At 39.2% G+C, this 14,510-nt stretch overlaps 1 protein-coding gene across 1 annotated transcript in view; it reads left to right on the top strand.

Annotated features, from left to right (window-relative positions):
• Thsd7b (thrombospondin type 1 domain containing 7B) overlaps positions 1-14,510 on the top strand; it is an 834,275-nt gene that overhangs the window by 368,579 nt on the left and 451,186 nt on the right. Inside the window, exon 7 of the mRNA XM_028773130.1 lies at positions 4,215-4,412. Coding sequence (XP_028628963.1) covers positions 4,215-4,412 — 198 coding nt within the window. The remainder of the gene's footprint in view (positions 1-4,214; positions 4,413-14,510) is intronic.

The raw sequence follows: 14,510 nt of genomic DNA, 5'->3' as shown, positions 1-14,510 counted from the left end.
TCTCTCTCTCTCTCTCTCTCTCTCTCTCTCTCTCTCTCTCTCTCTCTTTCTCTCTCTGTCTGTCTGTCTCTCAGCTGATAGCTGAAGAACTGGCATTAAAGAGTTAGTCTAGAAGAAAGGGAGGATTCCTGATTCAGTAAAGGTCTTACCATACAAGCATAATGGCTTGAATTCAATTCCCAGAAACTACATAAAATAAGTCAAGTATAGTATTGTACGTTTGTAATCCCAGTGGAAGCTACCAGAGACAGACTAATTCCCAGGGCTTTCTGGCCAGCTAGTTTAACCTTGGAGAGTCATAGGCCAATGAGATACCTTGTCTCAATAAACAAGATACTTCTAAACAATGATAACCAAGCTTGTACTCCGGCCTACACACGAGTATATGCATACACACATATACTTCAAACTTATTTTGTTCTTTGGTTCAATTTCCTTATCCATCATCCAGGCCTTCCAAAGACAAGCCAGAAATTGCAATTCTTAGCATGCAGTAAGCTTCTACAATCTGTATCCAATCTGCTGGATATATCTTCCAGCCTAGTCTCATGAGTTATCATGGGGACAGTGTTAATGTTATTCATGAACAGCTCCATGGAAGCTCACATGGACACTACTATTCTATCACATAGCAAAAATACAGTCTTCAGACTTTGATATACCCATGAGTCTCCTTTAATCTTCTTTGTCTTCATCTAAAAGATGTTGGCTACCCTTCTGCCATCTTCTCTTCTGTCCTTACTCTCTCCAACCCACTATTCTGTGTTTTCCTCTTGCTTATAGTAGAGTCACATATTTAACCATATATCTTGGGCTCAGATATTGTAGCAAAGGTATAAACAAACAAACAAACAAGCATATAAGAAAAACTTGAGATATTAGGTTACAGCAAAGGTGCATAGTAAATCTCTGACTATGACATGATGATTACAACTGTCTCCTACACAGAGCCCCAAATTCCATTCTCTATTCTGTTTAACTTTAGTTGAAGGGACTGATCCATGATGCCTTCCTTTGAACTTTACCTTATAATGGTAAAAATAATGATTCAGGCAGGAGCCAAGTCTATGAAGTTAGAGCTCTGATCAACTTCTTATCCACTCACCTACTGGTGACACACTCTTGGAGAAATAATATATTGCAGTGTGGCTTTTGTTTTCTGACATCTAAAAGGAGTAGAGAACCTTTAAAAAAGTCTAAAGGGTTTGAGTTTAGACTAACGTAAGTAAAACATCTATAGCTATTATAGTTAATTACTGTGTATTCCTTTTTTCTTTCTTGAGTTATAGGTCAGTAAAAGTATTGCTTGCTGTCTTCCCTCCAGTATAGAACATCAATATCTCATGATTATTAACATTTCTTGAATAATAATATCTGGCTAACGTAGAATTCAATAATTGTGAGGTTTTGGCTACCTCAGCCACAGTGAACGTGGTTGTTGTATATCTTTTGGAATAGAGCACCTGGGAAAATCCCACTGCAGGCATGGTTGCTAGTGTGTGTGAGTAAGTTAAATATAACAAGAAGCCAAGGTGCTTGTTTTATGCTGAGCTTGTGGTATGATTTGATCCTACTTAGAGTTTGGACAAGGGCAGCACAAAAAAAATGTCTAAAAAAATTTATTGACTGAGGAGATGCACTCTATAGATTTATGGCAAGATGGATGCAACATGATTTATAGAGGGAAACTGCATGTGCCCCTTACTAGCTTAAGCTCCAAAACTAGGACACCCAAATTCTTCCATAGAGAATGCTAGATTTCTATCCTGTGCTCTGAACTGGTTGTCAAAGTGTAAATCATGCTATTTCTTGTTCAAAGAAAAGAGCTAAACAAGTACAAACAAATGGCAGTGTATAAGCAGGGTGCAGGTGTTACATGTAAGAGTAAAGGTCATTCAAGTCCTGAGGTGGCAAGAGCTTGAAAGTCCTTGATTTATGCCATGAGGTTGAGTGTCTTGTATGCCCCTTGTAACTCTCCTTGAGAGTCCAGCGGAAGGAAGCTGAGCATTCTGTTGGTTGTATTTTGAGCATTTAATGACATGGAGTTAGAGAGATAATAGATCAGTGATATCCATTGTTGTTATTATTTTACTTGGCCCTAAACTTTGCAAGTTTAGTATCATGGAAATAGTCACCATTGGTTAAATGATGTCTAAATAGTTTGTTACTTTCTGTCTTGCTATCACCAAATACCTTACAAAAGCTTAAGAAGAAAGGTTTACTTGTTGTTATAGCTCAAGTGATAAAACTCACAACAGTGAGGAAGGAATAGACATCTCAGGTGGCCAGTCATATTGCATCTAGTCAGGAAGCAGAAAATGAACAGGAAGAGGCCAAGTTGTCAAGCCCCAAGGGAGATCTACTTCCTCCAGCAAGGTTCTACTGCCTAGAAGTTTTACCATCTCCCAAACAACACTACCAGCTTGGGACCAAGAATTCAAACACATGAGCATTGGGCAGGGGAGAGGTAAAATTAAAGGACTTTTGGCTAGAAATATAGCTCAGTTAGTAGGGTACTTACTTAGCACTGAGAATATCCTGGATTCAATGTCTGGTATTGCATAAATCAGGCATGGTAATACAAGCCCATATCCTAGCACTTAAGAAATAGAGACAGGTACTCTCCTTTGAGTCTATCTGCAGTTGCTAAGCAGGATCTTGCAGTTGCCAAGCTTCAGAGGACATTGTGCAGGTGGGGAAAGGTAGGGGGTGAGGGTAAGGGCGAGGGTCCTGGCTTCTGGCATCTCCCCCTTCTCTGTTTAGTTAGAGAAGGCATCTTATGATCAATCCCAACTATGTGAATTTTGAATTTGGATGTCCATATCATCTTAAGAATAGCAGGGAGACCATAACTCAAGCAGTGTACTATATCTTCTGAAGAACAGCAGGTAGATCATAATTCAAGGCAGTGTACCGTATAGACCATGACATGTTTCAAGGCACAGGCCAAGAAGATTTTGTACTTTTCCACCACCTGGCCCCTCTTAACCCCTCCCCTTGTAAAACATGCTATAAAAAAGCATTTCATGTTCAAAAAAAAGAAATTAAAAAAATAATAATAAAAAAAAGAAAATAAAAGAAATAGAGACAGGAAGGTGAGCAGTTAGTTTGACATCATCCCCACCTATGAGGTGAGTCTGAGTTCAGGATAGGGATATATGAGAACCAGTTTGAAAAATAAACTAAAGGACTCAGATTGGTTGACTGAATTTGAGTCTAACAGTAGAAGATAGTGTGGGTGAGATCTGAGCCTGTAAAAGTAACGTATTAGGACCATCGAGATCTGCAAATCCATGTCATCAATAGATCTCAGCTGCTTCTCATTCACTCATTCATTATTGTCTCAAAGTTAGGCTGTTGTTACTGTTTTTCTACGTCATTTAAAATTATATAAAAATAAACACATAAAGTAAAAGCAAAATATAGCTTCTGTTTCTGGCATATAGACAAATGAAAAGATATATTAAGAAAGTCTCCACGTTCTCTCATGGCATCAGCCCAAGAAAGCTGAGTAATAAGAAGCCTTTCAGAGCAGGGAGACACTCTCCATTTTCCTATAGTCTTAGAACTTTTTGCAAATTTACACTTGATCTTTCTTCCTACCTTAATCCTATTAAAGTATTGTTAATGATTCTGTCATATTCCCACACCTAACCATGCCTGTATTATTGGCTCTACTGGGACTTTGAGAACCCATACCCCAGGTATGGAGAGAATGGGGTTCTAGAACCACTGTCTATATAGACATGCTAATGTGATAAGCTCAAGGAAGCTGTACAGGGAACTCTTAAAGCGGGAAGCTGTGAATGGTCAGGCTCTAGGCAAAGGCAAAGGTGTAAACGTGCTGTGGAATGTAAAGTGACAAGAATGCCCATCCAATAGCAAAAAGGAGACATGGATGTATCTGCGAGCAGGCACTGCAGCAGGTCTTCACTGATGCTCCTGGATAATCAACACCACTGGATGCACCCTGCTCTTTATTTCATTCAGTTCCATCTGGCCCTTACCAAGTCCTCTTGAAAGACAATTTTATACTCTCATTCTTCCTACATTTTCTCTTTTTCTTTCCAGTTTGCATCCCTCCATCCCATAAATAAATTACATCAAGGTAATATATTCTTTAGAGCTACAAGAGTTCACGTGGAAGTTTTATTTGATGCCTTTGCAAGGATCAGTGTGAAATACTGAAACTCTTCCTTTCTTTCTCCTCTCAGGCTTTAGAATGAGACAGCGCCATGTGCTCATGGAGTCTACAGGGCCCATGGGACGCTGCCCTCATCTGGCAGAGTCTATTCCATGTGAGGATCCAATGTGTCATCGATGGCTTGCCTCAGAAGGGATCTGCATCCCTGATCATGGGAAATGTGGCCTGGGACATCGCATCCTGAAGGCTATTTGTCAGAATGAGCAAGGTGGGAGATAGTCACACACTGAAGATTAAGTTATACTGAACAAAGGACACTGCTAATCTTTAAAGATTTTTTCTATTTTGTTTTGTTTAGTTTTGCTGTTTTATGTTTTTGTTTTTTTGTTTTTTTCTGGAGGGAGATAAGCTCCAGCTTTCTTTTGTTCCTATGCTGGGGCATTTATGGTTAACTGAGTGACAGATTGCTGTAGAGTGGTCTTTGGTCACTTCATGGGAGAGCCACAAGCTATCACTAAACACACTGATTATGCTAAAAAAAACACCACTCTGAATCCACCGAATTCTCTGGAATGCTTTTTTTTTTTTTTTTTTTTTAAATTCAGCAAGACAAATAGCAAAGAGAATTGTCCCAGCTTATGAATGCAGGACAGACTTTGGTTTTTTTCTTTTTTGTTGTTAAGATCAATTTATAGCATGCCTTTATTAAATGTTAACAAAATGCTACCTGTTAAAGATGCCAGGGTTAAAAAGAAAAGGAGAGAAGAAAAAAAAGATTAAGTGAAATCTTTCGTTTATATAACATGAGACCAGAATCAGTTCTGGATATAATGCTAACATTTTCAACAAGCTATTTTTAAGTATAAGCTGTCAGGATTTACACAATTATTAACAATGATGTCTGTCCTTGATCACCAAGCTTTTGGTACAATGCTTATTGGAAATGAAGTGTGGTTTAAAAATATGTAAGTCATACGGCAGTAAGAAAAGTGACATTTAAAAATCTTTATCCTGGAGATTAAAAAGAACTCCATCTCTCAGAGGGATGTGGAGCGTGTCTCCTAATCAGTTCTGCCATGCAAGGCCCTGTTCACAATGCTCTCTGGGTGAGAGATGAAATGTTTTGACTTATGGAACGAAGTAATCCACAGAATGGGAGGAAATTACAAAGCAGCTTCAGAATGGATATTAACATCCTCACGGGGCTGACATCTAGCAAACTCTTCCTCCCTTTAATTTTTCCCTCCCTCTTCCCTCTTCTGCCTTTCTCCTTCACTTCTTTATCCTCTTTTTCTTTTTCTAGAATAAAGAACGTAAGTAAGCAAATGTACATTTTCTTATTAAATGATGTATTGTTTCCCTGAAGAAAGCAGATGGTTGTTTAATTAAATAGAAGGCAACAACAGATTGCAGTAGCTGCAATAAATAGTTGGAACTAATAGTCTCTGCTCCTAATACAACCATGTAATGTTTACATGGGGCAAGGTGTGCCTTATTAGTGCAGGCAAATAAGGTCCCTTTTGTGGTGTTTTCCTTGTGTTGCAATTTATATTAAGGAACGTATGATTTGTCCTTCTTCACTGGTTCTTGGCATACTTACTCTAGTCTCCTTATCATTTACTGGGGAGTCTAGGTTCTGAAGGAGCCTTTGCTGTCTTACTTGATCTTTGAATCTAATTTATGATATGAAGCTCATAAGTCCCTTGCAGTTTTCATGCATGATAGAAGTGTCTTTTATTCTAGGAAAATGACTCTGGCTTGATTTCTGTGTGGAGGTAGTTCCCAGATAGATCAAACCATTACTAGAAGTTTGAAACTTTCATTCCTAGTCCTCAACCACAAGGACATGGAAACAGACTGGGCTCATTATTAATCATTTGTTCTGGTAAAATCTCCATAGAGGTCTTTGTACTATGGTATACAAAGATCAGAACTTCCTTCCACATAGATACATAGAGATGTGTGCAGAATGGTGTGCTCAGAGAGGGCCTGGATGCTCTTTACCCAAATGAATGGCTTCTTATCCTACGTATCTTCTCTGTCTATATCCAAACCACTGTAAAAGTCCCTGATTTTTCCAGTTCATCTCTTCCATCTACCTATTTATCTGTATAACTTGTAAATGTTCTTTATAGTAAAGCTATAAATGTAAGTAATAATTTGTTCTAGCATTTTTAAGCTATCCAGGAAAATTCTGGAGTCTGAGCAAAGGTTTGTGGAAAGTCTGATTTATAACCCCAGTGACAACCCCCAGGTTATTCAGGTATTGTTATTCAAGTGTGAAGGGTTAAATTGATGCAATTTCCAGGAAAATAGTACATGGCAGTGAACTTGAATGGTAGGACACCCAGGTGGTGAGGAAAAATTGCTTGGTGCTGAGAACACCCTACTGATCTGATCCCAGAAACATTCTATATTGAGTGTGGTGTCTGAAGCCTAGAATAGCAAGTTCAGTCTTAGACTTTACCTCCACCCTGCTAGGAATTTTAATCTCTACCATCTACCTGTTGGAGGGCCAAATGATTTAGTTTATGAAAGAATATTTTTCTTTAGGTCTCCAGAAGAGGGAAGAAAAACTTTAAGCATTAGCATTCTGAGTGTTAAAGTAGATATATGAATGTGATCAGGGCTATCCTTAATTGAAATGCCTCATTTGGACCCCTCACTTTTCAAAACAAGCTTATAATGCATATTTGCTATTATGTTTGATCTATGAAAATGGGGTACATAAGAATATTATTGTATAAAGTGCAGACAGTATTGAAGAATGAGTACATACATCTATGTCTTCTTTCCACCCTCTAGTTGAGAAAATGGAAAGCTCATTGAGTTGAGTCCCATAGCAACTGATCATTGTGCCTTGATCATCTCATAGCAGGCACTATAAAGTTGTCATGACAACCTAGGTCCACAGCATTAGAGGTTTCCTCCATAGTATATGATCTGTCCTCTTCAACCACTGTATAGTTTCCCCTTTACCATGACACAGCAGTTTCCATACTTCGTTACTTGTTTCTGTGACAGGATTTAAATTTAGCTTTGGACTGACATAGTCACCTTCTATGGGGAAAGTTGGAATTTATAATTGCTCCCATTAGCTCTGTGAAGTTTGATGGTTTTTAAATAGTAAGATGAACTTAGTCTCTTGTGAGGCAGCAGCCACTGTCATGGCAATTGAAACATCATGCTGACCTCCTGATAACTGAAACAAGCTCCTACTTAGTAAAACACCGTAGACCAGGTCTGGGTGTACCTCCTGGGGCTCAGCAGCTGTGTTCATCTGTGATTGGCTGAGAAGGTTTGATAGAGAAGTTTCCTATCAGGGTCTTCATATAACTGCCTCCTTGACAAAGTTACTGCCATTCATTTAAATGGTTGAGAACAGAATGTTTGACACAGTTTCCTGTGAGTTTCTTTGCTTATGACAGTTGATAGTTATCACACTGAGTTTATCAATTGTTCTGCAGACTTTTTGTTTCAGAATTTATTTCAAGATAAATGGATGCAGCCAGAAGAAATTGTATGCTACTTGATATGAGAATCTCCAAAAACTCATATTAGATCTAGTCAGACTTGAAGCCTACTAGAATTCCCAAGGGCAGCTTGCTTTGTCTTCCTTAAGTTTGTCTATAAGTCCCTGTCAGGACTATGGATAGAAATATACAGAAAAAAAATCCCACAATCTCCTGATGTGTCTGTGTTCCTTTCAGAGTTAGAAGCTGAGGGATTCCCCCAAACCCCTGTCATGTGTCTTTGTATGCTATGCATGTGTTTGTATACATGTTCACATGTTTGTGGGTATGCATGTGTTCATACATGTGGAGACCCTATGCTGACATTGCAAATATTCTTCAGTTGCTTTCCACTGTATTCACTGAGGCTGGGTCTCTCAGGTAAAGCAAGAGTTTACTGATTCATCCAGTCTGTTTTTCAGCTAGTCAGGAATGTGCTCTCTCTTTCTTTTTTCTGAGCTCTGGAGGTCTAGACTGGTTACCACAATGTAGGCATTTGATTGGGTTCAGGGGATGCAAACTGTACTCTTCACACTATAAGGCTTTAACCCTGGAGTTGTCTTCCCTGCATACCAAGAAAACCACATACTAACATACGTACATACACACATACATACATACATACAGGCAGACATACACAGACATACACACATACATATACATCACACACACTTATTCAAAACTCACACATACACACACATAAAGTACACACACATGCACACAGACACATACATACACTGCGAGATACACTTACGCATATACTCACAACCATATATACACACATATAGCCAATACAGAAACCACACACATTCACAGAAACACACCTTCCAGTACACACTCACCAACATACCCACATACAAACACACACATACACATACACACACACACATACATACACACAAACATCTCACACACATTCACATACACACACCACACACATATACACATACACCACACATATATACATACACATGCACAAACACAAACATAAACCACATACACACCACACAATAGGCACAGACACACACACATAAACATTCATCATTCTTTAGGTTTACCTTTGTTTAGTTTTAATTTTTTTAAAGAAGGTTTGGTTTGGTAGCCTAGGCTGGTGTCAACTTTGTGATCTCCTGTCCCAACATCTGCTGCCCTGTGTCCATTTTCCCCTCAGGGGAGCCAGGCCTATTGAGCATGAATCTTAACTGGGCACCGATGAGTGTACAGATAAAGAACACACCCAGGAACAGCTTTGGGGAACTGGTTCAGTTCACTGATGATAGGGAATATTTATGCCCTTGTGAAGGTGGCCCAGATCGCAGGGGCAAGGTTTGTTTGGCAATGTACCATTATTGGCAAGGGGAGAGGTATTAGATGCTTTACTTGCACATCCAGGAGTTGTTGTCTTGGATGAGGGTTCGGGGTGGGAGGTATGGGAGTGTGAGTGGTGGGGGTTGTAGAATCTTATGGTCAAACAAGGTGTGAAACATGCTAACTGTTGGTAATAAATTCCGGCTGAGGTTATTGGTAGAGGAGCTTGCTTTATGGTGCCAGGTCGGGAGGAAGGAGGTAACCAACTCCTGCTGTCTTTTTTTTTTTTTTTTTTTGGATGGGGGTAGGGGGTTGAAGTTCCCTCGACCCTTCCTCTGTAACTCTGGGCCATTACAGTCCCAAAACTTCCAGTGTTAGGATTGCAGGAAGGAGGAAACCACTGTGCCCCCCTCTCTGTGGGACTGCCGTTGATGTCCTGTGAATTCCTCTTATGACAAAGTAGGTGAATGCACTTTGAGTCTCAAGATATGTGCTCATACTCTTACCTGTGAACCTTCAGATTTACACAGTCGGCCATATTGAAGCTGGGAAGTAACTGGGTGAAACAAAGTTTCCTAAGCCTGATTAGTTAGCTGTCTTCTGAGAGGCTCTACCCAGCAACTGACTCAGACAGCTATAATCACCCATAGCCAAACAGTGGATGGAGCTTGGGGACTCTTATGGAAGAAGAGGAGGAAGGATTGCTGGTCACGAAGGGGATAGGAACTCTACAGTAAGACCATATACAAGCTGGACCTACTCTTCATATACATATGTAGCAGATGTGCAGCTTGACCTTCATCTGAGTCCTGAACAACTGGAGCAGAGGCTATCCTAAAAGCTGTTACCTGCCTGTGGGATATGTTCTTCTAGCTGTCTTGTATGAACTCAGATTTGATGCACCAGGGGGATAATGAGGAAGCCCAGACTCACTCAGAGGATATGAGAAGGGAGATTGGGGAGAACGGTTATGGAAGGGGATACCCAAGAGGGGGCAGTCAGCAGTGAGCAGGATGTAAAGTAAATAAGTTTTAAAAAATGCGATCTACAGACACATATTTAAGTGAAGCCCAGGGCATACAGCATGAGGATCTCAGCTTAATTCCACAGAGACCACATTTATAAATCTGTATGTAACAATTTGTGCCTATAATCCCAAACCTGGGGAGGTGGAAACAGAAAGATCCTTGGGGTTTGCTTGTTGCTATTTCCTCCAGATTGATATAGTCTAGAGATCTTAACTCAATCGCTTTCTCTTCCAGTTAAGTAATTAAAAGATAGAAAAAACAACTCAGACAAAGCAGACAGCAATAGGTAACAAACTTTATTAAAAGTGAAGAAGTAGAAGAGAATACACAGACATACAGACATCAACACACATATACACTCACTCACCACAGATAAACTCACAAATTCACATACACAGACACACATATATATAGACACATGTACATAGACACACACATATCACACACTCACATAAACATACACACACACACTGAGTGGGGTAAAGATGACAACGACAGAGGCAGAGCGAAAAACAAACAAAATGTGTGTGTGTGTGTGTGTGTGTGTGTGTGTGTGTGTGTGTGTGTGTGTTGGAAACAGTTGATAGGCAAACAGCTTCAGGTACGTGTGAGCATATTTGATCAACTTGCTATGTTAGGCAAAAAGGGGTACTGCAGACAGGAAAAAAAGAAGCCCAACAGCTCTTTCCCTCAGGTTAGGAGGATGACGAAATATCCAGAAATTTTCTACCCTCATAATCTGTCTGTACCTCCGTTTCCCTATCTGCCTGCCAGAGATCTGTCCAGTTCCTAGTCCCACAAGAACAGCAAACTAAGTTCACTGAGAAGTGTTTTCTTGGGAAAAAAATGGTTAAAGAGAAATAGAGGTAGAAACCCAATGTAAAGTGGGCAATGGTGTTATGGTATGCTAAATGTGGATCATTCCAATGTCCCATCAGACTTAGAGTGGTCAATACTCTCTGTGCCATGTTTTATCAAATATTCTTACATGAAAGAAGAAATGACTATAGAAATAACTATTTGTATACTTCAACCAAGGATATTTCTTTGGAGGTAACATGATATAGATTCTGTACTGATGGAAATGAAATGATTAGCCTGCTGAAGTAGAGCGTATCAGGAGTAGCAAAGCTCACATATTGACAGGAGCATTGAGTTAGAATTCTTCTGAATTGTCACACAAGATCCCTTACATACAAGGCTTATTATTTTCATCTCTGCACTAGATGTTTCCAATGTCAATAGTTTCATTAAACATGAGGAATAATTTTCCTATCCTTACAGTGGTTTTGCTTTCCATCTCAAAGAATTTTTTCTTTATTTTATAAGATTTTATTTTATTCCATGTCATAGACCAGCAGGTTGTTCTTCAGCAACAGGTTTCCGAGAGAGAGATGACCAGGATGGGAGAAGATAAGAAAGTTTGTTACTGGGGGGGATCTCAGACATGCTGATAGCTCATGCAAGCAAGTTTATTAAAAATTGCAGAATCTTATATGCAGTTTTTGGAAATAAAATAGGAAGAAAGTAGGCATAAAGCTAATCAAGCAATATCTCATAAGGAGAGCACACAATACCTCAAGGGTGTCAAAGACAGCAGCCTTGGAACTCATAACTCCAGTCTTTTCTGAGTGAAAATCCAAGTTCCCATGAACCATAACAATAATTCCTGGAGACCCTGGTCCCAGTTCCCAACAGGAACTTTCCACATTGGACAATTGTTAAAGACACAGAACTAGGTTCCTTTGTCCTTTCATTGGAGCCTCCGAGAAAACTCTGAATCAGCATGGTTCTCAACATTTTTTAATGTATAGTTGGGGCAGGGAGGTTGTTCATATAAGTGCAGTGGCCCCAGAGGTCAGAAGATGGTAGTGGATTCCCTGAGCTAGAATAGAAGTTGTTTTGAGACACTTGACTAACTATGCTCTAACCACTGAGCCATCTGTAAGGCCACTGGAGGGCATTCTTGTAGGTGGTCTTGTCTTTCGCTAACAATCCAAGGAGCTACCCTTTAGTCTTAACTCAGTTAAATGCCCTTTAAGTACTGACAATGAGAATGGTAGGACCTCCCCAAGGGTAGCTTTGTTTAGTGAAACCTGCCAGGATATTATTTATTTGAGTTGGATTAAGATGCTTTAATGTTTTTAAATCTATGCTTAGACTTAGAAGCTTTGTTTGTTTGTTTTATATTTCTATTTCAAGTAATGTTCTATGGCTTGCCTGTGAAGCTGATGTCAAATTCCAGAGACAGTTTTATTATTTGTGCTTCATGGGGATAAGTAAAATCTCTTGTTAGCCAAGTGTCTTTCATTTCCAAGCTTTTTGATCACACTGCATCTTCTGGTTCTCAGGTGAAACCTTAGTGTCCCCTCTGTATACCTGTTGTATCTCTTAGAAGACTTTCTCTATTTCATTTCAGCACAAGATTTATTTTATTGGACATTAGGAGGAAAGAGAGTGGACTAATTCATCAGACACATCTTTACCACATGAGTAGATTCCTGTGGTGAAGACACATATTAAATCGATGTATTCAAATTAGAACCACTGCTGAGATCTAGAAGACCTGAAACAAATTTCAAGTATGAATTTTCTAAAACATTTGAGCCATGGTAACTTGCTTTGAAATAAGTCTTATGTTTATTAAGATGTGTGTTTTAGAAAGGATAATGATAATTGCATTTTTTAAAAGGAAGACTCTTGTTTCTGTTTTAAAGAGAAAAGCAAAGCATCTACCTTTGTATCAGGATGTGATTCCTAAATTATATTGCATTATTTAAAGAGGTTAAAGAGAGGGTAAAAATGACTGTGTATTTTACGTAAATAATAAGAATCCAGACAGATGAGATTTTGAGTTAATGAGACTTAATGGATCCTAGCATAAGCTGTGGTTTCTACCCCAGGTTGAACCTTCACCCTCACTAACCATGTTCCTGAACATGTAAATGTGAAACATGCACTGACACACATGCATCTTGTTACCTGCCGAATATTTCTGGCCACAGGAGCCTTTCTAGGAATGCACATTCTTAGAAAGGAACCTTCAGGAAATGGTTGTGATGAGCTTGAGATTGACATGTCCCAGCATCTAACTTCCACTAAATGAGACCTTGTAGAAACCATATATTCACATGTCCGTTAGCCCTCTTCCCTTTCCAGCTTCAGATCCCAACTCTTACTCACTGCCAAGGAATCAATGCTAGAGTTTAACATATCATGTCTTTACATTGTATCTTGAAGACAACTGTACTTGGAAAGACTTCAGGTCTATTCCTGAAGAAGACAGAATATTCAAATGAGTCATACTGCAATGACCACAGCACTTGAAGAGTCACCTGCCAAAGAAGAAATCACAGCCCATTTAATATTTTCAAAAATGTAATTTGTCAATTTTATCTGTTCATAACCTAGTAACTTTTATGGACTACTTTGGTTCTCCCTTTGAAAACAACAACAACAAACTTGTATCACACTCCATTTGTTTTTCAGTTGGGACATGTGGGTAACTCCTGTCCTGTCTTGAGTCTTGTTTTTCACCAATTGTCATGTAACGTTGGAGAACAGATCATTTATATTTTCATTTTGTAGAGGACTCAAGAGTGTATTGGCTGGTCCTGTCTAATAATGAGAAAAACAGATATGGTTTGGTTCTGTTTTTCCTTAATAAAACTTAATTTGCAAGAAGAGATGATTTGATGAGGAAAACAGAAGTTTTGATAAAGTTGAAGTAGGAAAATCTATTGTCCGAATGTACTTACATCTCTAGAGGCTTTCCAGGATAGCCCATATTTTCTCCAGTGACTATTTTCCCTTAAATATCTTGCATTCCAAGGAACATTTAATCAGGTCTAAAGTATAATATTGCCTAACAGGGGAACATGTGACCTTAGTGAATAGTTTGTCTTGCAAAGGACTGTGATTGACTACTCTGTCAGTGGTAAGCAGAATAGGAGAAGGAAAAGCTGATGAGGGAAGGTGATTAGAAGCATCCAGGAGAGCATGACTACTTTGGGAACATATTTCTATTTATTGTGTGTCAGATCATATCCAGAAGCCATAGCAGACTCAAGGATGAATAGACAAGCCACTATCCCCAAAGGGCTTAAAGTTTAACTGAAGACTCGTGGTATCTCTGTATATCTAATTCTACTTGTACGTGTGTGTATATAGATATATTTCCACATACTGCAAATAAGAGCATAAGACAACAGTAATGGTGAATAATGATAGGTCAGATAGGCAGTAATCCTGAGATGTTTAGGTGAGAGATCTATCACTGTTTGTCAGAGAGAGTGAGAACTCTACAGGATCATGTGGTCCCTAAAGAGAACCTTGGCAACTTGCTCAGGGTTTATGGGTAGAGGTACATGGTTGTCTCTTCATAGCCTCCAGAAGACAACCTGAAGCAAAATGAAGAAGAAAGTCCAGAAATTCTCATTTTATACAAAATAATGAGTCCTTCCTTCCTTCCTTCCTTCCTTCCTTCCTTCCTTCCTTCCTTCCTTCCTTCCTTCCTTC

Source organism: Grammomys surdaster, unplaced genomic scaffold (genome assembly GCF_004785775.1).
Source record: "Grammomys surdaster isolate TR1022 unplaced genomic scaffold, NIH_TR_1.0 221, whole genome shotgun sequence".
In the NCBI taxonomy this organism is placed as follows: Eukaryota; Metazoa; Chordata; class Mammalia; order Rodentia; family Muridae; genus Grammomys; species Grammomys surdaster.
Note: the sequence above shows the minus strand (reverse complement) of the source record. Positions and strands in the feature narration are given on the sequence as shown.